The sequence below is a fragment of the Camelus dromedarius genome, chromosome 12, assembly GCF_036321535.1.
Source record: "Camelus dromedarius isolate mCamDro1 chromosome 12, mCamDro1.pat, whole genome shotgun sequence".
NCBI lineage: Eukaryota > Metazoa > Chordata > Mammalia > Artiodactyla > Camelidae > Camelus > Camelus dromedarius.
Genome location: NC_087447.1, coordinates 47,501,710 through 47,527,605, shown reverse-complemented (window position 1 = coordinate 47,527,605; position 25,896 = coordinate 47,501,710). Strand labels below are relative to the sequence as shown.

General features: G+C 53.6%; 1 protein-coding gene across 2 annotated transcripts; it reads left to right on the top strand.

The window, feature by feature from the left end:
* The first annotated feature begins 2,074 nt into the window (after window positions 1-2,074).
* On the top strand, window positions 2,075-25,896 carry STARD10 (StAR related lipid transfer domain containing 10). Of its 2 annotated transcripts, none has more exons than XM_064492683.1 (8): window positions 2,075-2,288; window positions 2,933-3,035; window positions 3,423-3,733; window positions 21,636-21,783; window positions 22,397-22,500; window positions 23,201-23,318; window positions 25,172-25,224; window positions 25,441-25,560. In XM_064492683.1, exons 1-8 carry the CDS (start codon window positions 2,256-2,258, stop codon window positions 25,480-25,482), a joined length of 912 nt encoding a protein of 303 aa, XP_064348753.1. In that variant the 5' UTR covers window positions 2,075-2,255; the 3' UTR covers window positions 25,483-25,560. The 2 variants fall into 2 exon arrangements, with proteins under 2 accessions (XP_064348753.1, XP_064348752.1); XM_064492682.1 differs by having other exon boundaries at window positions 2,087-2,288; window positions 25,476-25,896.

Sequence of the window (25,896 nt, the reverse complement as noted above, 5' to 3'; positions counted from 1 at the left end):
CTTCTCAGTGCCCTGGGTAATGATTCCTCACATTCTCATGACGCCTCTCAGTTTGCTAAGCACCTTCTCCTTGTACTTGCTCCTGCCTTCCACACCCACTCTGACTCCTGTTCAGTGATGCCCCGTTCTGAGGCTGGGGCCCAGAGAGGCACCTCGCCCAATCCACCGCCTATGGAAGGGCTGTGTGGCTGCGGCAGGGCTTGCAGGGGACAGAGCAGGGTCATGCCTTGCCAACGTTTTCCACTGTTTAATCTTTCGTGAGAATCTTAACAACCATCCTACCAAAATGTTACCTTACACTTTTTGTTGGAAGTGTGCCATTTTTGGACACTGTATTTATTCCTCCCTACCCTTCCCTCTCCAGTTATATTTTTGGTTACTTACTTGGGGGTGAAACTGACACTTGTACAACTCTTTTCTCTGCAGTAATTCTCAGAGAGTAGGCATTATTATTCTAGATGAAGAAACTAAGGCTGAGAGAGGGCATGTCACTTGCCCTTGGTCACATATTTAGGAAATGGTGTGACCAGGATTTGAACCCAGATCCACAGGCCTTTTGCACTGCTAGGCTGTGGGAAGCAGGGGTGGCTGAGTCCTAGGACTCCTCTTCAGACTCCCTCCAAGTCCCCATCCCAGCCCTCCCAGGCTCACTCTTCTACCCTTGAGCAGACCGGACCCTTCCTCTGCTGCTCAGGGGTGTTTGAGGCAGGACATGAATCTGCTTTGGTCCAGGCATATTTGGGAGGCTGTCATGAACCCTTGAGTCAGAGATACCTAAATTCCCGGGGGTTGGGAGGCTTGCAAGAGCAAATTAATAGTGAGTAGGATGATGACTGATGCTCCAGATCCTGACCTAAACCTAGGACCCAGGCAGGGATGAGCCCAGGACATGGCCATCTGAGCCCAGGGGTACCAGGTGACCCACCTTTTCTGCCCCAGGACCCCAAAAGATTCATTCTTGGTTAATCTATATTTAGATTTGAGGGATGTTTTGGTTTCTGCCATCTGTACCTCCCTGAATTTGTGTGTCTCCCTCAGACTGGCAGTGCTCTGGGGGTGGGGAAGTCCTGTCAGTCCACCCTCACTGCTATCTCCTGCTGTCACCCCAGCCTTATCTCTTCTACCCTGGACTGGGTGATGGGCTAAGAGATGTACTTCCCTGGTGCCTGCTGTCAGCTGACATGTGTGTCATTGGGGCCCTAAGAAGGCAGGAGCCACCAGGCCAGTGCTCATGGCAGATCCTACAGTTCACAGAGCAGTCTGTATACCCCTCTTTAGGTCTCCCACCAGCCTGGGTGTCTGTCAGATGAAACTGCTGAAGCCAGGGGAGGGGCAGTGAACTGCCTAGAGTTGGGGTGGGGGCTGAGGAGGTGCATAGCAGAGAGCTAGAGCCCTGGCCTCCTGAGCCCAGAGCCAGCCCCATGCCACCCATGTCCATACCCTTTAAGAATGAGTTAGAAGGGGCAAGGGTGATCTGGCCATGCCTCTCACTCTGGAGAGCTAAAGTCATCACACAGGCTTCATGGGTACCTGCAACTCATTTTATAGGATTTACTTTGCAGAATGCCTCTTAGGATTGCTTGCCATCACAGCTCCCTGCTCACCCCCTCTACTTTTAAAGTTGGGCCTGATTCACAAACATCTCGAAGCCCTAAGCACTTCAGGAAGAAACACCTCTATTTGTGAACCCACTGTGACAACTCCTCATCTTTCTCTAGTGCCTTTAGGAAAAGCTGTTTCATACCAGAGCCCTAAGATGGTGAGGCTAGAAGGTTGTACATTCTGATGCTCACATTCTACAGATGGGAAATGAAGACCCAGAGAGATGGGAAACCCTGGGGTGGGAGGAGGCTGAGACCTGGTTCTGGGCAGGATGGCCATGTACTCGCCATCTGACATGGGGCAAGTGGTGGGCACTTGTTGTGCCCTGTTGGCTGCCCATGCAGGGGAGCTCACCACGGGCCCTCCTCAGCCCTCTGTGGTCAAGGGCCAGTCACTGGGGTCAGTGAATGCTCAGCCTTGGGCCCATTGCCACACTCACATTGGCTTGGCTTCAGAGAAATTAAACTATTGGCCTCAGTTCACACAGAGCAGCTGGAGGTACAGCTGGCACTAGGACCCAGCGGGGCAGGTAGTAGCCTCCCAGGCTGGAAGGGGTGGCTGGAGTGCTGGTGGACATATCTTCCCTGTGGCTATGGAGCTGTGGCCAGCTCTGGCTGGGGAGGGACAGGGGAGCACCCAAGCTCTGGAGCCAGATGCTGTTGAGAGCCTTGTCTAATCCATGGGAGGTGTGGACACGTGCATGGGTGCTCAGGAGGGGTGGTAGTGGACAAGGGCCAGAGTAGGGGGCTGGAGGAGAGCCTGGTTAAAGCTCCCAGTTGGGAGTGAGTGGAGATTTTGCCTAAGCCCAGCTAGTCTGTGAATCTTGAGGCTAGGGTTGGTGAGGGATGCAAGCTGTGGGCATCTCTGAATTGTTCTTGATTGTGGTGGGGGGAGTATGTCCATCTTTGGGTCTCTGGGTGCTGCTGGGGACAGCGTGCTTGTGTGAAAGTATGTTGTTGCAGAGGTGCGTACCTGTGAGCATGGGAGGGGGGGTCGAGAGAAGGGATTTATAATTAACTTTCAGAATCCCTCTTCTAGTACCTCCTCGCCCCTCCTCTCAGATCCCGCTCTATTTTGATCCCTCCCCAACCCCTGCCTGAGGACCTGTCCCTCCCGCGCCAGGTCTCCGGGGGCGGGCGGGGGAGGGCGCTAGGACCCTGCGGGGCGGGGCGGGGCTCCGAGCTCCGTCAGCTGTACCTCTGCAGCCTGGAAAATACCGAGCCCCAGCGAGCGGAGCCCCCGGAGCCCCCGAGCCTAGCCCCTGGAGAGGGAGGGGTGGGGGGGGCGCTGGGCGGGGCCGGGCGGCGGGACCCACTGCTCCTACCCCCAGAGCCCCCGCGCGGCCCCGGTCTCCCGGGCAGCGGCAGCAGCGACAGCGGCAGAGGCGCTCGCACCCCCGGCCCTGGCGGGCCCCGGCGGAGAAGCGGGCACAGGTGAGCGACTCGGCCTGGCGGGCGCCCCCCCACCCCCCCCTCCACTGGCCCGGTGCGCTTCCCGCGCCCGCTCTGCTGCGGAGTTAGTTGAGCCGGTCCGGCCAGCGCTGCGCGGGCCCCGCCGGACCGTCCGTCACCTCGGGTCTCGGCCTCCCACAGGTCCCGACGGGCTCCCTCTACCCGATACGCAGCCCCTACTCCGGCCCCCAAACCGGAGGTCTGGGGTCTTTCCTGGGGGGTGGCCCTCGTGACTGCCCTGTGCCGGCTGGTGCGTGCTCACCTGGGGACTAGCCCTTGCCTATCTCGAACTCAATACCCTCCAGGACCCCGGACAGTCGCACCCGCGCCCCCAGCGCACTGACTCTGGTTCCCAAACCGGTCTTGCAGGTCCCTGGAAGGTGGCGTCAGCATCTGCAGCCGCGTCGACGTTATTGGAGCCTCCGTGGAGGACCCAGGAGAGCCGGACTAGAACCAGGGCCCTGGGCCTCCCCATGGAGAAGTCAGCCGCCTCAACAGAACCCCAGGGGCCTCGGCCAGTCCTGGGCCGCGACAGCGTCCAGGTGCCCGACGACCAGGACTTCCGCAGCTTCCGGTCAGAGTGTGAGGCCGAGGCAGGCTGGAACCTGACCTACAGCAAGGCCGGAGTGTCTGTGTGGGTACAAGCTATGGAGATGGATCGGACCCTGCACAAGATCAAGGTAGGGTTGTCCTGTGGCACCTGCAGCCTGCACTGTGCCCTTGCTGCCTCTGACAGGGAGTCTCCTGGTCCTCCTGCAGGGATATGGGCACCTGGTTGTGCACCTCAGTCTTTTGCCAGAAACCAGAAGGAGGCACAGTTTGCTGTGCAAGCCCCCATCACACAGATGGGCCAAATGAGGCCTGGAGAGGGGGTGTGACTCACTCTGGCTCACCTACCCAGAACCCAGGCTTCTGCATGCCCCTGCCTGCTCTGGGTAGGTGGGCTGCTGCCAGGCTCACCTAGGAGAGGGGTCTCCCTCAGGGAGCTCTCTGTCCATGGAAGCCTTCACTGGTTTCTGACTGGAGTCATCTCAGGTGGGAGACTGAGCCCTTCTCTCTCTAATTCCTGGTTCTCTTAGCCTGAGCTAGGTCTCTTCCCCTACTCTCTGCACCCTTGGGTGCCAGGGACCTGATTCTTTCCTGCTTGATGTGCTGCTCTTCCCTCTTCCCTCCCCAGCTGTTTCCTGAGTCTCTCTTGCAGGGACTCAGGATCATGGCTGGCAGACCCCAAAGGCAGGGCCCCTTACACAGGGCCAGGCTGAGGGTGGGGAGGAGGGGGCCAAGGGAGGTTAGCAGATGCAGGCACATCAGCCCCCCTCACAGCATCAACCTCACTCCTCATAGCCCTGTGACTTTCTTCTCGTTGCCATGGATGGCATGGCCAGCTTGGTGTTTGGGACCCCATGAGCCCGCCTCCCCTGGGGAACTAGATGGGGAATAGGCTGGTGAAGACCGATTAGAAGCCTCAGTAGCTGCCTCCAACACAACACGTCTGGCATTGCTGCGAGGGTCCCTTTTCAAGGGGGCAGGTCTCCTTTTCCCTTGCCTCCCGCTTCCTGCTATCCTTCTCAAACATGTGAAGAGTGTATTCCTGTGGCAAGGCGGGGGGATGGGCAGGGCAATGGACTCAGAGGGCACTCCTACCCTCCCCCTCTCCAGGCCTTCCTGCCTGGGACCTGCTCTTGGACTTGGACTTAGCTCTGGCATCATGGCCACACACCAGGACCAGAGATGTTTGACCTTCTGTCTCTGACCCTGTCTGTGCCTTTCTGCCTCACTTTATCTCAGTCATTTAGAGCTTTGTCCATCTATCCCTGGGCAGCCTTTTGGCTCACCCTTTCTATTTTCCCTTCTCCCCTCTTTGACTCTGTCAGCACCCTGGCTATCTGGCTGTCTTTCTCTCTGGGCTTCCATGTGCATCTTCCACTCTGGGACTTTCTGCTCAGGCCTAAGAACCCTGGGCTGGGGGTGTCCTTGGGCCTGACCTATGTCTGAACCTCAGGAGCAGGAAAAAGAAGGGCAGCTGGTGTGTCCCAGCTTGGCTCTCTGAGGACAGGGACAGGTCCTATCCTTTGCCAGCCTCCAACACAGACCAGGGATGTTGGTTGAATGAAGGATGGAAGGAAGGAAGGAAGGAAGGAAGAAACAAATTAAATGAAAAAAGTGAGCTAGGTTGATATCAAGGTTGTTTTCCTGACTGTAACCTGGGAAAGGCTCAAGGCTGGGCTGTGCAGCGGGATGGGGAAATGTAGTTCTCCCACCGAGGTGGGTCTCCAGAAGGGAGGGAAGGGGAAGACCTGAACTGAGACCAGTACTCCCACCCTCTGTGTCAACAGGGCGGAGCTGCCACCTCTATCTGGCTTGGTTAATGAATAAACCCAGCCCGGTCCAGGACTGGATTTGGTGGGTCTGGGGGCCAGATCGCCACAAGGGACCAGATCAGATTTGTCCGGTGGGAGTGGAGGGGACTTGGAAAACCCAGGGTATTGTGGGCTTGTTGTCACCCTCCTAGGCAGCCAGGACCCTGCTCTTCCTTCCCTCTCAGACTGAGCAGAGATTACAGGTACCTTTGCAGTTCCAGTTTCACTGGAGTGCAGATATGGACTCTGAGATCCAGAGAGGAGCAGGGGCCAGCCCAGAGTCACACAGCCAAGTCCCAGCAGAGCCAGATTTAGAACCCAGATCTCCAGCCTTCCTGCCTAGTCCTCTCTGTTCTGCTCCCCACAGTGGATGGAGGCTGGAGGCAGGAGGTGAGCTGAGCTGGGGCCTAAGGAGAAGGCTGGGGCCTTGGTTATGGGCATCTCGAGATCTCTGATCCCCTCAGCACAGCCAGGTGGAACTCTGGGGGATGGGCAGAAGTCTCTGAGCTCCCCATCCCCAAGATTCTAGGAATCTCATTTCTGATAAGAGCCCCTGCTCTGAGTCAAGCATTTCTCTCCATCATCTGATTTACCCTTAGACCAGTCTTTGGCAGTAGTAGGCTTGTCTCCATGCTACAAAGAAAGAAACTGAGGCTGAGAGAGGTGATGTCACTTGTTTAAGGTCACACAGCAGCTGAGGCAGGAGTGGAACCCAGGCCATCCTGGCTCCAGAGTGCCTGTCCCTCTTCACTTGGGCACACATCTTAGTCAACATTGTGACCTTTGAATCCATCAATAACTCTTTGAAGGACTCAAGTGTTCTCATCATCCCATTCTTGTTTGATAAATGAGAAAGCTGAGGCCCAAAAAGGGGAGTGGCTTGCCAAGGTCACACAGCAGGTCTGAAACCAGAGTCCCCAGGGATGACTGGGTCACTCCAGGAGGCTGGGACTCAACCACAGGTGTTTGTTGAGCTTCCCCCTCCCCCCTTGATGAGGCATTCTGGGCCCGCCCCCTGAGCTGGGAAAGCCAGCTGTCCCTGGATTTGCCCTGTGGGCGTGATCCCAGGGTGGGGGAGAAGGTTCACCAATCTGCCTACCTGATTTATTTCCTCTGCCTCACCCCCTTCCCCCAGACTTACCTTCTCCCTGTCCCTATATCCAGAGGTTCCTGGAAGCCACTGTGGCTCTGGCATAGCATTTGGAGCCAGGACAAAGGCACAGGGCTGCTGGAGGCCACCTCTAACCTATCCCTCCCTCCTGGCCTCCAGCCTGGTTTGGTCCCTGGCCTGCACTATGCCTGGGGCACTGGAGAGGAGGCTGACACTGCCTCCTGAGAGGTCAGGCCTTGTCCCAGAGGCAGACACTGAACACGGATCCTGGGTGCCAAATGGAGAGCAGCTTGGAACCTGAACTCAGATCTCTCAATGCACAGGCTAGGCTTCTCCATGGTTCCTATAGTGGTAGAGAAATGGGAAGCCAGGGTGTCTGCACTCCTTCAAGCAGGGCCAGCTGGGGAAGAGGCTGGGGTCCAGTCACAGCTCTGGTAACCTCTTTCTGTGTGTGTATGACTCTGGGCTATTTCTCCATGCCATGGGGCTCTCCAGGCTCCATGACCTCTGAACTCAACGCCTGTGCTGGGGCCTGTGGAGAGGCATGGGGCACGGGGAACAGGAAGCAGGAGATGACATGGGCTGCCCAGCCCTGCCCTGGATGCTCCTGTGCTTGGGCTCTCTGATGCTGCTGTGTGCTGAGCTGTGTGAGAGGCAGAAGAGACCTTGCCCCTGTCCTCAGAGGTGTCCAGACCCTGGTGGAAGGAAGACTGACAATTTCAGGCAACCCCCTGCCCAATGCATGAGTCAGGTATTCTCAGGCAGACCAAAGAGGCAGGAGTGGGCCCGGTGGCCAGGGGCATTGAGGGGCTTGGCCGCTGGAGTATGGGTGCGAGGTCTCCTGTGGGAGAGCAGCTGAGAACCTGAGTTTCCTCTTGCCACAGGAAGCTGGGCGGTGGGGACCTATCTCCTCCGACTTCCTGTCCTACAACTTTTCTTCCCCTTTGGAGAAAGCTTCAGTGACCCACCCCTCCCTGACCTGTCTCACTGTCCACCTGCTTCCACATCACAGGTCCCCTGGGTTCCAAGCTCTGAAGCCAATGCTCAGGCCTGTCCCCTCTTAGCACCTCATTCTCTCCCTCTGTGAAATTTGGGATCATCTCAAGGATCTCCAGAGGTTCTTCTCACTCTTAACAGTCCGTGGGACTCAAAAGGGTCATGAGGAAGGTGGGGACAGTCAACAGGACCAGGTGTTTTCTTCATGCCTTCTCACTGAATCTTCACAACTGCCCTGTGGTGTGGGTCTTGTTAACTGCCTTGAACAGATGTGGAAGCCAAAGTTCAGGGCAGAATTCACTTGTGCAGTCAAACAGCTAGAAGGTGGCTGAGGCAGGATCAGAATCCAGGTCTTTGGGACTCCAAGACTGAAATCTCTTTACTCCCTTGGGCCTGCTTATTAGCACTGGGCCCTTCCATCCCCAGGACTCTGTGTCTCAGAATCTTCTCCCCTCTCCTGGCTTGGGTCTCCTTGTGCTGTGTCACTGTGGAAGGGCACCCTGGAGGGAACCCAGCTGGGCAAACACCTGATTCTAACTGTGTGACCTTAGGGGTCACTTCACCTTTTCAAGTCAGTCTTCCTAACTGTGGTGGCGGAGGCAGGAGTTAACTGGGTTTTAGGGGTTTGAATTCAGTAAGTTCAGGTTCAGTCTGGGCCTCTGTCCCCTCTGGGGCTCAGTTTATCTATCTCTACAGGAAGTTGCTGGGAGGTGGTTTGTAGAGGCTGTCCTGGTCTTAGATTAGTCACAGTAAGGGCATCTGCACTGCTAGACATGGAGTAAGGATGGAGGGGTAAGGCTGTGCCATCAGAGAGGTCCCTAGATGGGGCTCCTCATTCCAGGCTGAGGCCCTGAGAACCCTGACCTGGCTGGCTCTTGCTCTGACTTGGTGTGGGGGCAGCTGGAAGAAGTAGTCCAGAGCTGTCCTCAGGGAACAGATTCCCAAAGAACATGACGGCCAAGTAGTCAGGGTCTGGACCTCCAGGTGGGGTAGATCAGAGAAGGGAAAGGTCAGAGATGGCTGGAGGCTCTGGGGAAAATTTCCAGGAGGTGCCTAGGTTGGCCTGAGGCCATAGGGTCCAGAGTCCTGGCCGTGTGGCCTTGGGCAGCGAGGCTTTAGCTTTGTCATCTGTCACATGTGGATAGCAGTGCTGTCTTGCCTGCCTCTGGGCACTTCATTCATTCCTTTGCTCATTCAGTGAACATTCACTGATAGCCTCTCTGCCTGGCCCTGTGCTGGATGTTGGGGACAGAGAGGGGTATCAAACTCAAACCCCGCACTCAAAGGACTCCCAGCTGGATGCTGGGACAGACACTTGTCATCACAGGAGCTGTGGAGACCCAGAGGGGAGCCTGTGAACCAGGGTCAGGGAGAAATGCTCAAGTGATCCATTTGGAATTGGGTAGAGAATGAAGAATACAAGTTTGACAGCATTGGGAGCGTTCCACCCAGAGGAAAAACTGCACAAAGGCCCAGAGGCAGGAAACAGGGCAGTGCATTAGGAGAACTGCTGGTGGTTCAGTTGGTGCCTGGAACTCAAGGGGCTGGAGGTGATTCGAGAGCTAGACTAGGGCCCTGCTGTATTTGTCTGGGAAGACATGCCAAGGCCTGCGCTAAAGCAGGGGCTGTGGGGAATGGAGCAAGGGACTGCATCCAGAGAGATTTAGGAGGTATAAAGGATGGGACATGGTGGTTATGGTATGCAGACTCTTGTGCAAGCTGGAATGTGAGATGATATGAATGCGCAGCCCCCTGGGGGCGATGAACCAGTGGGGTGGGGTATGTGCCTCCAGTTAGCCTCCATGCTAGGGCTAGAAGAGCCCTCAGCCCTTGGGCTGGCTCTGTGCCCCCATGACTAGCTCTCCAGGCTCTGGCTTTTAAACTTTAACAAGCCCCAGCTCAGTTTCCAGCTGAGAGTCTTTAAAGTTTTAGGAGATGACAGAAAGGAGGGAGTCCTGGAGACAGATGGGTTTTCTTTCTTCCCCTGCATCTCCATGCCTGACTGGGCCTCATGGAGCCAGGGCTATGGGCACCATGACCCCAGAAGCCTGAAACTCTTTAGGGATCTGGGACCTCAGCTTGGCCACTCCAGCCTGTTCCCGAGGGGCCAGCGGCCACCAAGATAGACGGGGATATTCCCGCCTTGCCCCTTCACCTTTGCCCCTGACCTGAGCAGGTGAGCATGCTCCAGCAACAGGTGGGAGTAAAGATGCTCAGACCAGACATTGAACTTGAGGTGTCTTTGTCCCTCCCTGTACCTCACTGTATTCCCTCAGGCTTGCTGGGCTGGCCTCAATGCTCCAGGACCCCTAGAACGTCAGAAACATAGGCAGTGTAAGACAGCAGCAGGCCCAGAACTTAGTGGTGGGTCCCATGCCAAATACAGACTCCTTTCACCTGTCATTAAAGGGAGACTGTGCAGGTGGCACAGGGCAGCTGGAGCTGTTCTCTGGGGGCTTTAGCCTTTCTGCCTCTCAGCCTGGCTCCCTGAAGGCAGCTACTTGCTACCTCTGACCTCTCTCTAGAATCCTTATGTCTTGGGGCAGGGGAACAATGCCTGCATGTTTAACCCCCACTCACCCCCACCCTCTGCCATGGGAAATGGTGTAACTACCACCTTTGGTCTCCTGCAGTGCCTGGGCCATTTAATCTCTTACGTTAGGTTTCATGTCACAGCCTGCATCCACCCCTGGTTTCCTGAGAATCCCCTCTACCATCTCCTAGATGCCCCTTCTCTGTTTCTGGACCCTTCCTGGTTACCTGGGACCTGGTGCTGAACTAGGGAAGTGATGATTCTTAAGGCAGAGACCTGACAGAGGGGATGGAGTTCCCTTGTGTGTCTCCAACATTCATTCATTCAACATATATTTATTGTGCACATACTATATGCCAGGTATATCCAGGAATTTAGTGGCAAACCAGACTGATCAGACCCTGTTGTCATGGGTTTACGTCTTGCAAGGGAGACAAGCAAAACAGAAGCAAACAACTAAATAACATACCAGATGGTGGTTGTGTTATGAGGACAGGATGACATGGTAGGAGTTGTCTGGCCTTCTGTACTTGGGCCCTCTGTGTGTGGAGCTGGATTGTGAGTGACTGTGTGTGTCATCTGGTCCTTAGTTGGGTAGACTATGAGCCCTCAGGGGCGGGCACCTGACAAGGGTCATTAAATCCATATTGGGTGTGTGTGTATGTGTGTATGCACCTAAGGTTTTGTGTCTGTGCCTCTGAGTGTGAGACTCTGTGTGTGTTTCTGTGTCTGGCGTTACTCTGTGTGTGTGAGTCACACCCCCTCACTGCAGCAGAGTTGTCTCTGATCCAATTATGTCTCCTCAGCTGTCTCCTGGTGGCTCCCACCCCACTGCTCAACTCTGGCTCTGCCTCGGTTTTCCCATCCCTGCTTCCTGCTTCCCTCCAGCTTCCTGTCTTTGCCCCTGGGCCTGTCTCTGGGTCTCAGAGTCTCCCTTTAGGGTGTATTTTCTATCCCTGTCTCTGATGGTTACTGCCTCTGCCTTTATGTGTCCCTTTTTCTCCTTTTTTTTTTTTTTTCTGTCCTAGTTATTTATTCATTTGATGAACCTCTTCTCCTGCTTCCCATCCACTCTGCCAGCCACTGTGCTGGTGCTGGGGACCTGGAGATGGATCAGCCCCAGGCCTTGCTATTAAGGCCTAGCTGGGAAGACCAATGGAGACGTTGACAGCCCTTCGTGAGGACTCAGGACGAGGGAGGCCAGTGGCTGACAGCATGGTGGAGATGGGGGGAGTGGTATCTATGTGGGACCTGGGGGGCCCAACAGGAGTCAGGTGGCAGGCTGAGAAGGTCTTGGTGAGCCCCTCAGTGAGGTGCACTCCCAGGAGCAGGGTTATAGACTATGGGTGAGGAGGGAGTAGAGGCAGAGCCAGAGTGGGGAGGATGTTTTAAAGTTAGGATTTGATCCTGAAGGCAGAGACTGCAGTTTTTCAAGCTGGGCAGTACCGTCATCACTGGGTTTTACAAAGCTCCCTGGCTGCAGGCAACAGATTGGCCTGGGAGCCAGGAGACCAGTGATGAGGATGCGGCTGCAGTGTTCCAAGCAGGGATGGTAAGGCCTGCCTAGGGTTGGCAAAGAGGAGCTGTTGGGAAGGTCATGGCTGAGCGGACCAGGAGGGGAGTGGGTGTTGGGGGTGGATGATACAACAGTAGCAGACATGGTGAATGTGAGCCTGCAGGCTGTCCAGGGGCTGATGCCCAGGAGGCTGCTGAAGACACAATCTGGAGCTCATTAGAGAGTTTTGGGGGCATCAGGCCACTGGCAGTCCCCAAAGCCCTGGGAAGTGTTTATCCAATTTGTCTTTGTCTTGACATCTGTGTGTCAGCCCTGGCCCCTGTCTTATTTCACTGGTCTCCTTCACCCCCTTTCTTTTCTTGCCAGTCCACCCACTCTCTGCTATCTTTCTCAGCTCTACCTCCTCTGTCTGGCTCCCCCATCTCCCCCAGGGCTGGAGCAGAGTGGAGCTCCAGACCAGGAGGTCAGCTTCTGAGAGGTCAGAGCTGAATGTTCCTCATGGTTGCAGAGCTGGGGCCTGGAGGTGGGGGTGGGTCCAGGGAGGCCGCTGGAGACTGGAGGGAGGGGAGGGGGAAGGAGGCAGAGTAGGGATGAGTCACTCAGCCCTGGGTTGGGAGCAGCAGAGAGGCCTGGCTTGGTCTTCCTGAGCAGACTGGGGAAGCTGTGTCTGGGGGAGGCATGGCAGTACCTCCCCATACCACCAGTCTCAGGACGGCTTCACTTTTGGAGGGAAAATGGGTTGGGGGTATCTGCTGCCAGATCCCCTGGCACTGGGCTTGTCTGGTCATTTTGCAGGTAAGAACTCTGAGCCTGAAGGTGGGGGAAACAGACCCTGTGTTGGGCCCACACCACATTTGTTCTCTGTGTCTTTCCAGCTTCCCCAACTCCAGGCAGAGCCTCTCCAACAGCCCCAGCCCCTAGAATGGACCCTCCAGGGACAGTCCTTGTTTGGCCAAGTGCTGGCCCACCTGCAATTCCTTGGGTTCTTCACAGAGCAAAGCCTGGTTCTTAGGGAACAGCCTCAGGGGTGGACTCTGGGTCATACTGGGTTCCAGGATGGTTCTTCACTTCACTCTTTTTAGCCACCATTTACAAATGGGCATGGTCTTCCCTCCTCCTGGTGACTGAGAGGATGGAATTAGGTGAATTTACAAGGCCCCTAGCACAGAGCCTGGCACAGGGCTGACACACTGTTAACATTAGCTGAATGGATGAATGAATGAATGGTCTGAGGGACCCAAGGGACCACACCATTTCCTCCTGCCTCTATCCTTGTCCACTCGGGTTACCTCGTGGAACTGCATGAGCTCTCTCCTTCCCCCAGCCAGGCCAGGCCATTTCTAGTCCCCAGGCTCAGGCCAGCGCCTCTGCCAGGAGCCTGTTCCCTGTCCTCACATCTGGGTGCCATCTACTCTTCTGTTCATCCTGTAGGACTCTGCATAGGTGCCCCTCCCTGTGCCTGTGTCCCCTACTTGCCTTGGTCCCTGCCCTGAGGCTCCAGGGTTTTCATGCCTGTGCCCTGGCCGAGGTTAGAAGGGCCCTGAGTCCCCTCTGGCTCCGCTCCCGGCATGGCTGCACCATGCAGAGTATTTCTGAGGTAACTTGGCATCAGCCTGGGCTGCCTCAGAGCCATCTCAGCTGATTCCAGACTTCCTGGTCCAGGGAACCGGGACCTTGGGACTCTGGACAACACTCAGAAAAAAAAGTATCGTTTCTTTATCTTGTATAAACTCTATTGTACCAACAGTAACAAGAATCTAAAAATGGTAAATAAATCACCCAGAGCTTCAATTTCTGAGTGAAACTCTTCCCTGGTTCCTTCCAGCTCTCATTCAAGGGTGTAGATAATTTATACACAGTTTAGACCATGGCACAGCTACAAGTTTGTGTCCTCTTTTGTTCATTTAACAGTGCATCTGTGGAAGTTTCTCCTATTGCTACAGAATTATTAATTCATGAACATTTCTGGCAGCTGCTCCCTGCCAGGCCTGTTCTGGGTTCTGAGGGGCCCCTGTCCCTAACCTGGGGGAGCCCACTGTCCTTAGTAGCTGGGTGATACTCAAGGTGATGTATTATTCTTAACCTAACCAGGCCCTGCTGTTGGTGATGTTCCAGGTTGTCCTCCAATATACTGTGCTAATTACAAATGCAATAATATAGTCATGAATATTGTAACAGAATGTTTTTTCTTTGTTTTGTATATTTTTTCCTGAGTATACATTTCTGGTCCTGGGGTTCCAGAAACTGAGTTGAAAGATACATTTTTATAATTTTAAAAATATTTGCCAAATTGCTTTTCAGAATAGGGGAACCAGTGTTTGCTGTCACTAACTGGGTAACAGTTTTATCATATCCTCCCAAGCAGTGGGTATTTTATATGTTTTTGCTAATTTACCAAGTATGAATTGGTACTTCAGTACAGCTCTAGTTTACTTTTCTTTATCAGAACTATTAAAGATCTTACAGCAAGTCCCAGAATCTGCCCTGAACCTGTCTCTGACCCCCTCTTACATTCCATTTTATAAGAGAGTGAAGGCAGTAGTAGTAATCAGCCTCAGGTGCCATAGAGAGTTTTACAAGAGTCCAAGAGGTTTTCATGACGACCCTTCCTTCTCCACAGGAGCACTGAGGACCACCGGCCACGGCCCCAGCACTCACACAGAGACATTCACACAGGCATGACCTGTTTGTTGGCTCACCTATCCATCCTTCCATTCAGGCAACAGTTCTTTGCTAAATTATGCCAGGCACTGGGGACGCCATGAACAAGGGACCATGGTGCCGCAGGCAAACTGATACACTGCAGTGTGTGCTGATGGAGGGAGGTGCATTGGTAGTAGGGGTCGGGGGTAGAGGAGTAGGCCCCCAGCCCAACCTGAAGAATTAAGGAGCAGGGTGGGCTGTCTGGACAGGGAACAGCCAAGCCAAAGTTTGAAGACAAAATAGCACAGGAGCCAGTGAGGGGAGGTCTTGGGAAAGCAGGACTTATCAGATCTCTCTCCTCCTGCACACCCTCTCACCACTTCCCCTGATCCCTTGTGTTAGTGCTGTTGAGCTGCTCTTAAGATCTGGGGGGGACATTGGGGAAGGCCTTAGGGGGCTCCATTCTGGGGGAAGCCCAGAAACCGAGAGGCAAGGGCAGGTGCTCAAGCAGCTTGGCTCCATGCTGGCCCTCTGAGGCCTTTGGGAGGGGCAGTGGAGGGCCCTGAAGCCAGCAAGCAGGTGGTGAGTGGCTCCAGGAGGAAGACCCGGAGCAGACAGGGCAGAGGGGCCACTGGAGCTGAGCCCCTCATCTGCTGTGTGTTCTGGGACAGTCTCTGTATGTCTCAGTGCTTGGACTGATATGGTGGGGGCAGTGCCTCGCTGTGGGTTTTGAGGTTGGAGCCGGTGGAGGGCCCTGGTATAAAAGGGTCACCCACCCCTCCCTGTCCATCTACCCTATGATGGGATCCAGGACATTTTCGTTGTTTTAAACTTTGTTCCTTGTCCCTGTATGTCGTGCCCGTTGGTATTACTAGGAAAGCACTCCCCTCGGCAGGGCCTGAGACGTCAGGGAAAGCTACTGGAGCCTAGGGCGGAAGGGAGGGCAGCTGCTGCTGGGGGCTTTATGTACAAGTCTCAGTTAATCCTCACAGCTCCACTCTGAGGGAAGGATTATCCCTGTTTGACAGATGAAGATACTGGGACTCAGAGCTGAAGCCCTTTGCCCAAGCCACGGCCACACAGGCAGAATGTGGCAGGGCAGAGGCCTGTCTGACCAGACAGCCTGGAATTGCTGAGCCTGAGGGTGCCAAGCTGGGCCTGGTGGGCAATGCAATGGCCTGAGGCTTCTCAGAAGGGGCTTCTAGGTGCAGAGCTCCAGTGCTGGGCTTTGGAAAAGCACGACCTTGCCTTTGAGCCCAGTGGGGCCTGAGGATGGAGTCAGGAATTTTGTTTAGAGGAAGGCTCTCTGAGCTTCGCCTCCTTGGTCAGCAAGCCCTTCTGAATCCAGTGAATATTGCGTAATAACCATCAATTAACTAAGGCAGCCTCCATTGCCAGCGTGTTTATTTTAGCTGAGCCAGTCCTACCCCTTGTTGGAGGAAACACAGTTCTGACACTTTGGAGTCTGTCATACCAGGCTCTGGTTCTCCACTGTACCTCTGTTAACTATGTGGCCTTGATCAATCACTTTACCTCTCTGGGACCTACTTTCTGCATCTGTAAAGTGAGATAATGATACCCATTAGGATTTTGGGTAAGGGTAAGAACCAATGTCCGTATAGAATGCAGCTTGGCACCCTTGACAGCTGGCGGAGGTGGGTTGACCTAAATTTCAGCCCCTGTGGGGTCCACGGTCCAGGTGCTGCTGTCTCCTTTGTAGGATGATGAATTAGTGATTTGGAGCATATGGTAATGGTTATTGAGGTTGTGGCTATTGTTTGAGGCTATGATTGATTTGATAGTTAGTGCCCCACCCCTGGCCAGGAGCGCTTTCTCTGTTTTAAATATAGTTCTTTTGGGAAAGGGTGATTTACTTAACAGTTACTCCTTTAACAAAACTGCTAAAATCAGCATGCTGAGAAGTCAGCACAGCCTGAGGGATGTTTCAGGCTCTTCTCTGGGCCTCAGGTTCCCCAGTGGTAACCTGAAGACTGGTGGTGGAAGAGATCATCCGCTGGTCCCTAGGACTTTGGGATATTCTGCATGCCCCACATATCCCATGGGCAAGGATATTGAAGACCCGCCCACTGTGTGAGGTCTTGGGGTGAGGGCCAGACTTGGGTCCACCTGTCTGTGTCTCAGTTTGCTTGTTACTGCCCTGGCCATTGGCCCTCAAAGCCACACCACAGCCCCATGGACGTGACCTGCCTTCTTTCGCCCTACTCAGGTCAGCCATCTCCCTGGGTCCTGGGAGATACTGCAGCCCCTCCCCCACCACTTCCCTCCTGTGGAGATTCCTCTTCTCTAACGCGGAGCCTGGGAAGGGCCTCCCAAAGAAGCACAGGGCAAGGGGTGGGAGAGAGGAGAAGGGTAGAGTGAGACACAGCTGGGGCACTGGACCCTGCTCTATACTTATTTATTTAGCCTCCAGGCCTTTGCACCCTCCAGTCTCTGCCTGAAATGCCTTCTCTCTCCTTTTGGGCTCAGTTGCCCTCTGATCCCCTAATTCCCATGCCCCACCTCCCTCAGTCCAGCTCATTCTCTAGGGGGATTTTGTGTCCCCATCACTCCCACCGCCCACTTGATGGGACCTCTTTTGGGCAGAGCCCAGGTCTGGTTTGCCTCTGGGTCCCTGCTGCCCAGTTGCAGGCCTGGCACACAGCAGACTCCAGAAAGTGGAGTGGATGGAAGGGCAGGTCTAGGTGAAGAAAGAGAGGCGCCTGGGGCCCAAAATATAAAGAGGCCCATGCTGCAAATGTGACCTGGTCCTGGCCCTGTGGAGAAGGGTGCATGGCTACTTGTGGAAACCTGCTAGAGTAATAACAGCTATTATTTTGCGGGTATTTGTGCCAGGTATGTTACACATATTATCTCATTTAATTTAATCACAACATCCCCATAAGATAGATACCTTTATTATCTCCATTTTTCATATGAGGAAACAAAGATTCAAGCAAGTTAAATCTTGTGCCTAAGGGGAGGAGCTGGGGTTAGAACCTGAGATTGCCAGACTCAAAGCCTCTAGGAGCTTCCCCGATAGCCTTTCTTGCTTCTGACCTTGGCTCTGTGGGGTTCTGGGCAATCCTAAGTCTCTACCTCATGGAGTTTGGAGAAAGTGGGGTACAGGGGAATTTCAGTCTAATTTCTCTAGTGTCACCTGCTCCCTCTGGGCCTCAGTTTTCTCAGCTGTAAAATGGCTGCATGTCAGACTTCCTGCTGTAAACCAGGCCTTAAGGGTTTTGCAGTCAAGCATGGCTCACTCCTTGGCTAAGCAGTCCCAGCACTGCCACCCCTTAGGTTCTGGTTTTCAGGGGGGCTCCCAGGTGTCCAGCCAAAGTGACTGACTTGCCCAGGCCCCAGTGGCTGTGGGTTCCAGTCACAGCCCCGCCCACCAGGTGCTCTCCAGTGACTCACCCCTACCCCCACCGGTCCCTCCAGAAGTCTCTTAGAATTACCTTGCCCATGTGGCGGCTGCCACTGTGGACAGGAACAATGCTGGATGTAATTTACCTCTCTTGGTGCAGCCCCGCTGCCTCCTAGGGGCTGTGGAAAGAGCTGGGCCCAGAGCCAGGGCTGCAGCTGCTCTACACTGGCCACCCAGACCACCTCAGTTTCCTTATCTGCAGCGCCACGGCCACAACCTGGGTTCTCAGCTTCCCAGCAGGCCCCACAGCTGACCTTCCTCCCCAGGAGCCTGCTATGAGCTTGGGAAACCTTTGAAGTTTCTCTTTTTTTCTTAAAGATAAAATATTATGCAGAGTTTATGTTCCACTCAGTGTCGGTCTGTCTTATAGCTCAGTGTGCTCCTCCCACTGCCTGCTGTCTCAGAGGGAGACCTCTGGTCCTACCAGAAAAGCTCTGGCCGAGGAGTCCAGAAGAAGAATGGGCAGTCTGGACAATGTGGGCCCTTCTAGTGTGCCCCCAGCATGGGTGCATCTGGCACACCAAGGCTGACCCAAGGGAAGAGGCATTCCCAGGTTGGATTCTAACCTACAAAGCATAATTCTGTTGTCACTGCCCTTCCATACACTCACTGTCTGGGATAACACATTTGATTACTTGCAAAGCCAAACCAGCTTCCAAACTTGGATTTAGAGAAGTTCTGGTTTCCTCAGAAGCCACACTTGAGTGCTCCTTGATGGTTAAGAGTGTAAGAAGATCCGATTTTGAAGCTCTGCTGCTTTCTTGCCGTATGATTTGGGCAGGTTGCTTCCTCTCCTGAGCCTCAGTTTTCTGTTTTGCAGCACAGGAATGACCCAGCTCATAAGCTGGGGGTGAAGAGCGAGTGTGTGCTGAATGTCAGGTGCAGCACTCGGACCATCACATGGCTGCTCAGTGGAAGGTTGTTGGGATGCTCCTGATGATGCCAGATCTGGCCTCTGCCATTTCTCCATCCCATCCTTCTCATCACTTTGCCCAATCACGCATTCATTCATTCACTCATGTTTCAGTAGTCTCTTTCAGTCTGATATAGTTCCTGAGTCTTTCCTTGACTTTCATGACCCTGACACTTAGAGGCCAGATATTTTGTAAAAGTCCTTCATTTTGGGTTTGTCTGAGTTTCCTTATGATTAGCTTCAGATCATGCATCTTTGGCAGAAATATCACTTAAGTGGTGCCTGTATTATTTTCATTGCATTCTGTCAGGCAACACCCAGATGTAACTTGTCCCAGCACTAATGATGTTTACTTTGATCACTTGATTAAGGTAGTATCTGCCAGGCACTGTGAAGTTACTGGTTTTCCCTTTGTAATTAATAAGTATCTGATGGGCAGCTACTTTGAAACTATGTAAATACACTATTCCTCATCAAACATTCAATTTATTTATTCATACCTGTATATACTTTGGTTTCCTATTTTATTCAGTAGAATATAATCTGCTATTATCATTATTCACTTTAATACACGGGCTGGCCCAGCTTTTTCCCCTGATAGGTGACCAACTGTCCTAGTTTACCCACGACTGAGGGGTTTCCCAGAATGCAGGACTTTTAATGCTAAACTGGGAGAGCCTTGGGCAAACCCTGATGAGTTGGTTGTAGCTCCTGTGTCTGCTGGGCAAGGTCCCTATCATTCTGTGCGTACATCATCTTTCCTTTCTGGCACAGTAAGATGTTCTAGGCTCATCTTATACCTACTCCAACCCCACCTCAGAATCACGTGTTTCTCCAAGACAACCTGGAAGCAGGACCTTTTGAGTGTTAGGCTACAGCACACCCTGGGCTCATTCAGATCCCCTGCAGGCCACACTCTTACCTGCCCCTGCATCTGGGCCACTTGCTAGATGCCTACCTTCCAGCCTGAGCTTCTCCATGAACACTGACTACCCCATGCCCCACCCTGCAAAGCTGACCCCCTCCTCTCTGCTCTATTGGGCAGTCTGGGGCACCTCTTCATTTCCAAGTTGGTCTCCTTCCTCAACTGGAAGCCTCTGAAGGACAGGCCTCAGAGTCATCTCTGACTCTTCTGTGCTCCGCACAGAGCTGGAACTGGTTAAGTGACTGGTTCTATCATACCCCCTCATGGAGCAGAAAAGCAAACAGAACGCAGGGAGGGAGGATGACACAATGAGTCTTTGTGGGCTGGAGCTGTCCTTGAACTTTGGTTTTTGTAACTAAAATGGGGCTGATACCTGAGAGCATTGCTGTAGGAATAAAATGCTTAAGGTAATGTGTAGGACAGTACCTGGCATGTGGTGAGTGCACCTCTCAGTATCTCTGGGGGACTTTTTTAAAAAAAACTTTTTTTCATTATTGCAGAAGCAGTACTATATATTCTAGAAAATTAGAAATACAGACAGCAAAAGGAAAATAAAACCATCATATTCTCACCATTTAGAGATCGCCACTGTTAACACTTCAGAAGTTGTGCTTCCCAAGCTTTTTCTGTGCTGATATTTGCCCCCAAAATGAGATTAGACCATGAATTCCACTTTGTAACCTGCTTTTCTTCAGGCAGAAATCTCCACCATTTTGTATCAGGAAATTTTCAGCGTATCTTATTAATACTCAGATCATATTCATAGTTCTCCAGTTGTCCCAAATATGTCCTTTATAGCTGTTGTGTCCAAGCCACTGTGCAATCCAGGACCACACTTTCTATGTGGTGGTTGTATCCTATAAGTCTCAGTCTGGCCCAGTCCCTTCCTTATGACACTGACCTGTAGAAGAGGCTACATTTACCAGTAACCCTGCAGAATGTCTCACCATCTGGCTTTGCCTAGCTGTATGCTTGTGGTGATACTTGTTCCTCTGTCCTTTGTATTTCCTGTAAAGTGAAGCATATCCAGGGCTTGATGAGTGCACTGGTGCCCAGAATACCCAATAGGTAGTGTGATGAGTCCTTCCTGTGTCCTCTCATCACCATTCATGGTGCCAAGGCCTAACCCAAGATTAGGGGGAAGGCAGTATGGCCCCTCCCTCATATTGTTGCATGTATTTCCTTTTCAGTAGAAGGTAATATGTGTGGTTCCCTTGGCATCATCTGAACACCCTGTTCTGGGAAACCTTAAAACTACACAATAAAATTTGTCCATTCACTGAAGTGAATTTGATTCTGGGATTTGGGCTTTCGGGTGAAAAAAATCATAGAACAAGGATACGGACTGAGTTTCACCTTGCTGAGTGTAAATCTAGTGAAACCTGGTTATTTTTACTTGCTTTCCAGACATGTGATCTAGGTTAAATGCCAGCTCTGCTATTTACCAGCTGGGTGACTGTGGGAAAGTTCCTTAACATCTCTGAGCCTTAAGTCTCTCCTTGGATTTCTTGCCTGGCAGAGTTATTGTGGGGGTTAAATTATAAAAGGGTATCCTAAGCTCTTTGCTCCTCTACATGGAAAGCTCTTTGAGAACAGGCTAACAAATAGTAAGAAATCCAAAGATATTTGTTGGTGAAAAAAAAAAAAATAGGGGGACAAATGGTATAGCCAGGTAATACACATATCATGGAGGAAATAAATCATCCATTTAGGCATTTGTTTGTTCATTCAGATTTTCATTTCATTTAACATATAGTCATGCCAGGCTCTGTGCTGAATCGACTGTGAGCCTCTGCCCATGAAGTTCAGGGGCCTGGAGGGCACAGATAAAGAGACTCAGTGTATGGGAGTCCAGAAGGTCTGGCTGGGTAATTCAGGAAGACTTCCGAGAGGAGGAGACTGGGACGAAGGGGTAGGTTTGGTAGGGGCTGGGATGGGGCGGATGGTTTCTGATACAGTGATTGTCTTTCTCCCAGCACAGTTGGCTTCTGGGAGGGCTGGACAGGGCTCATGGCAAGAGGCGAGCCCATGCTGGCTTTAGAGGTCACTGCTCTTCCCTGTCCTCCTTCTCTTCCTACCCGCTTTGCCTGTCTGCCCTCCTATCCCCTGACCAGGGCTTTGAGCCCCATGTGGCCCTGACAACCCATGTGTCTGTCTGCAGTGCCGGATGGAGTGCCGCGATGTGCCAGCAGAGACGCTCTACGACGTCCTACATGACATTGAATACCGAAAGAAGTGGGACAGCAACGTCATTGAGACTTTCGACATTGCCCGCTTGACAGTCAACGCTGATGTGGGCTATTACTCTTGTGAGCAGGCGCAAGGACGCTGATCCCAGCCCCCTCCACCTCCATCCAGGCCTCCAGCCAAGGCTTCTCCTCCCACCTTCTCTCCTTGTGGTCCCTCCCATGGCCAGGCTGCTCAGAGACCGAAGATGTAGGGCCACTCTCCCTGACATCCCTGTCCACTCCCAGATACTTGGGCACATATACATGTATACTCACAAACACATATGCACTCCCGTGTTCATGTATACACACTCCATACAAAAACATGGACACAGAGTTGTGTACACAACCCACAGCCATCTGCCACATACAGTCACACATTTTCATGTCCACACTCACAATAATACCATTGTTTTCTCATACACTCACATTCACATATACAAATGGTCAGGCCAGCAAGGTAAAGGCTATGTGAGGTTGTGAGGAGCAGGGATGGCTGGAGATAGGAGGGGAGAGGATTCTGTTCTGTCTCTTTCCTACAGAAACTAGGTCTGGTGGGTGGGTGGGTGAACCTGTTTGGATCAGGGGGAGCTGGCAGTTAACCAGGCATCCCTGGGTCTCTGGGCTCTGCCACGCCCTCCCTTTCAGGCAAGCAGGCCCATGGTGTAGCTGAACTGACCCTTGCCCTCCACAGGGAGGTGTCCAAAGCCCCTGAAGAATCGTGATGTCATCACCCTCCGCTCCTGGCTCCCCATGGGCACTGATTACATCATTATGAACTACTCAGTCAAACATCCTGTGAGTCAACTTGCCTTCCCTGCTGGGTGAACAGGGGAAGGTACCAGGTAGGGCTGGGCCAGCAGGCCTAGCCCAGGGAGAGGGCCCTGGCTGCTACCATGACTTCCCTGTGACTTCAGGCCAGGCATGCCCTCTGGCTCTCAGTTTCCTTCGTAGGTAGTGAGAACAGTGGCTCCTATCTCCCTGCTGGGGCTTTCAAGCAGATAAGGAGAGAGCAGTGTGGGCCATCACTGTGGATAAGTGGGTGGGATGGGCTGGCCAGGAAAGGGGAGAGTAAGGGGTGAGAGGCAAGGGTCTCTGGCTTTCCCTAAGGATGGTCATCTTGATCTCCATGGCAGGCAGGACAGGCAGTACAGCTGGCCTGGGCAAGGATGAGTGTGTAGGTTTATGTGTATGTGTGTGTCTGTGTGCCCATGTGTATGCTCATGAATCCTGACCACAAACTGGGGTCTTTCTGGAGGGGAACAGGGAAATCTTAAGAGGGGCACAGGGAAATCTTAAGAGGGGCAAGGAGGACCTAGTCTCACTCCTCCCTTCCTCCTCACCCCAGCATCAGGCCTGGCCTGGAGTGGATGCCAGGGGATGTGAACCAACTCTAGTGTGTGTGTATGTGTGCGTGCACGCACGTGCGCATGTACTCACAAAGATGCCTCCTTTGCACCCACCCTGAGTCTCACCTCCCTGTGCCTTCCATCCCCAGAAATACCCACCTCGGAAAGACTTGGTCCGAGCTGTGTCCATCCAGACGGGCTACCTCATCCAGAGCACGGGGCCCAAGAACTGCGTCATCACCTACCTGGCCCAAGTGGACCCCAAAGGTGAGGGCTTGGTCTTGGAAGCCCATCATGGGATTCTTCCCTAAACCACAGGGGATGGGCCTTGATCAGCTGGGATCAAAAAAGGCTTCTGTTAGGAGGTGTTTTGTATTTGGGAGCATCTCCATCCAAATATTTGAACCAAAGTTTGAGTCTTTACAATGGTTTGAAAAGCAAGGGCCAGGGTGGTAGCCATTGCTCCATGGCGAAGCTTAGAGCCCTCTTCCTGGGCTCCTACACCCCCATGCTCTGACTTGCTCCCTGCTCACTGACTGCTCCCACTCCGTTTGTCTCACTGGCCCCCATCCTCTGCCCATCCTGGAGGTCTGGGTTTTCCAGGCCCCAGTCCTCTTTTCCTTGGGAGGGCTCAGCTCCTCTCCAGGCTTCTGTAGCCAGGTGACCACATCTGTCTCTGTGGAGACCCAGATCCCTGTGGCCACTGGCCTCTGGGATGTGTCCCCTAGTATCACTGAAACTCACTGTGACCAATGCTGAACTCACTATCTCCCCTCCTAACTTGCCCCTTCTTCTAAGTCTCCGCCCTCCAGTCACTCATGCCAAGAACCTGGGGGTTGTCTGGGGCCCCCTCTTCTCAGCTCCCAAATCTAGTCACTGATTCTTATTGATTCTACCTCCTAAATAGCTCCTGAATCTGTCATTTGTCTTCATACTCAGCCACCTTGTCTGTGCATACAGCTACCAGAGGAATTTTTCCAGAAGATTTATTTCCTTGTGACTCTCTTCTGCTTAAAATTCTTTTGTGATGTGACTTTCCATTGCCTTCAGAGGGGAGTCTAAGTCCTCTCCTCAGGTTTCCCAGTCCCTCCACACAGCTTACATATTCCTACCTTCTTGTCTAGGCAGCCCTTTCCCTCAGCCTAGAAATACCTCTCCTCCCTTACGCATCCCTCTAGGGCTGCTTCAGATGTCACCTCCTCTATCCCTGATACTCATAGGAGTCACTGACTCCCTGCCCTGTGGGACTGTCCCCCTCTAGCAGAGCACTTGGCACATTATTGGGCCCCTCAAGATTGAGGGGCCCTCTCTCTAGGTCTCCAGGGCTGGTCGAGTGTGGGTATCACTGAATGGATGCGGAGTGAGAGAGGGAATGGATGAATGACTAGTGGGTGGGTAAATAAGTCCTGAGTATCTTTGCCTGGGTATACCCTCAGCATCACTGAGGGCCTAGTGGCCAGGGCCAGAGCTCCCCAGCACCTCTGGAGGAGTGAGTCTGGTGTTAGAGGCAGAGTAGACATTCGAGAATGAGACAGGGTGGAGAACTGGGCCATGAATTCCAGGTGAGTCCAGGCTGGCATGCTCAGCCCAGAGGCCTGTGTAGCAGCTAGGCTTCCTGGGGCAGGGGGCTTGGAAGAACAGGCAAAGGAGGGGCTGAGCATCAGGGCCACCGAAGGTAGAGGGGATGAGTATGAGAAAAGAAGTCAGTGTGAGTTGAAGGGCAGGCAGCAGGTGGGAGCTTGACTGGCCAGGATTTCAATCCATGTGTTGCCTTTGGTCACCTAGGACCCTGTGGTTTTCTTCCATGCAGCCGTCTGGGGCTTAGCAGAGGGCCTGGGGTGGGGACTGGGAGCTGGGTAGGGGGAGCAGGGGAGGAGAGGGGGTAACAAGAGTTGAGCCTGAGGACCTTGGTCCAAGGTAGAAAGAGGGAGTGAAGATGATGAAGTTTTAAAGAACTTGGCTTCACATCACCTTCCCACCCACCCATCCATGGAGAAGAAGGTGTCCTCCCTGGAAGCCCCAGGCTGGAGGGAGGGGGCTGGTATGTGTGTTTGGTGGGGGCTGGGTCCCTGATGCTGCTTTTTCCCTTTTCTCCTCACTACCCTTCCCTGACCTCATAGGCTCCTTACCCAAGTGGGTGGTGAATAAATCTTCTCAGTTCCTGGCTCCCAAGGTGAGTGGCCTTGGGACTTTGGGGTTATGGATGTTGGGGTGAGGGTTCCGGGATGAGGAGGGGGAGTCAGGGTTGGAGACTGGGAGTCACGGTGGGGAGCTAGGGCTGAGGGGCGGAGTTTTGAAACTGGGGCAAGAAGCAGGATCCTGGGAGCTGCGGGCTGAGCCGCTGGAGGGCGCGGGAGAGGACTTGACCAAGATCTAGTCCCGCGCCTAGCTCACCCCTGATTCGGCGGTGCGGCGGGTCCGCAGGCCATGAAGAAGATGTACAAGGCATGCGTCAAGTACCCTGAGTGGAAGCAGAAGCATCAGCCGCACTTCAAACCGTGGCTACACCCAGAGCAGAGCCCATTGCCGAGCCTGGCGCTGTCGGAGCTGTCGGTGCAGCATGCGGACTCGCTGGAGAACATCGACGAGAGTGCGGTGACAGAGAGCCGGGAGGAGCGCACGGGCGGCGCGGGCGGCGAGGGCAGTGACGACGACACTTCGCTCACCTGAGCTCAGCACCAGGGCAGGCACCCAGACAAGATGGGGCGGAGCCCAGGGGCGGTGTATTCTCCCGCGTTTTCTCCCCTCCCCCAGCCTCTGCGCCTCCTGGGGATGCGAGCTTCTGGTCCAGGCTGGCGCTGCGGCCTGGCTGGACACAGCCCCAATAAACGATCTCACAGCCTCG

Bases quoted from the DNA above. Each gene is read 5' to 3' on its own strand.
- STARD10 (XM_064492682.1), top strand. From the start codon at position 2,256: ATGCTGTTGAGAGCCTTGTCTAATCCATGGGAG. The intron at 3,036-3,422 runs GTGAGCGACTCG...CCGGTCTTGCAG, and splicing joins CGGCGGAGAAGCGGGCACAG to GTCCCTGGAAGGTGGCGTCA. The intron at 25,225-25,475 runs GTGAGTGGCCTT...GCGGGTCCGCAG, and splicing joins CTCAGTTCCTGGCTCCCAAG to GCCATGAAGAAGATGTACAA.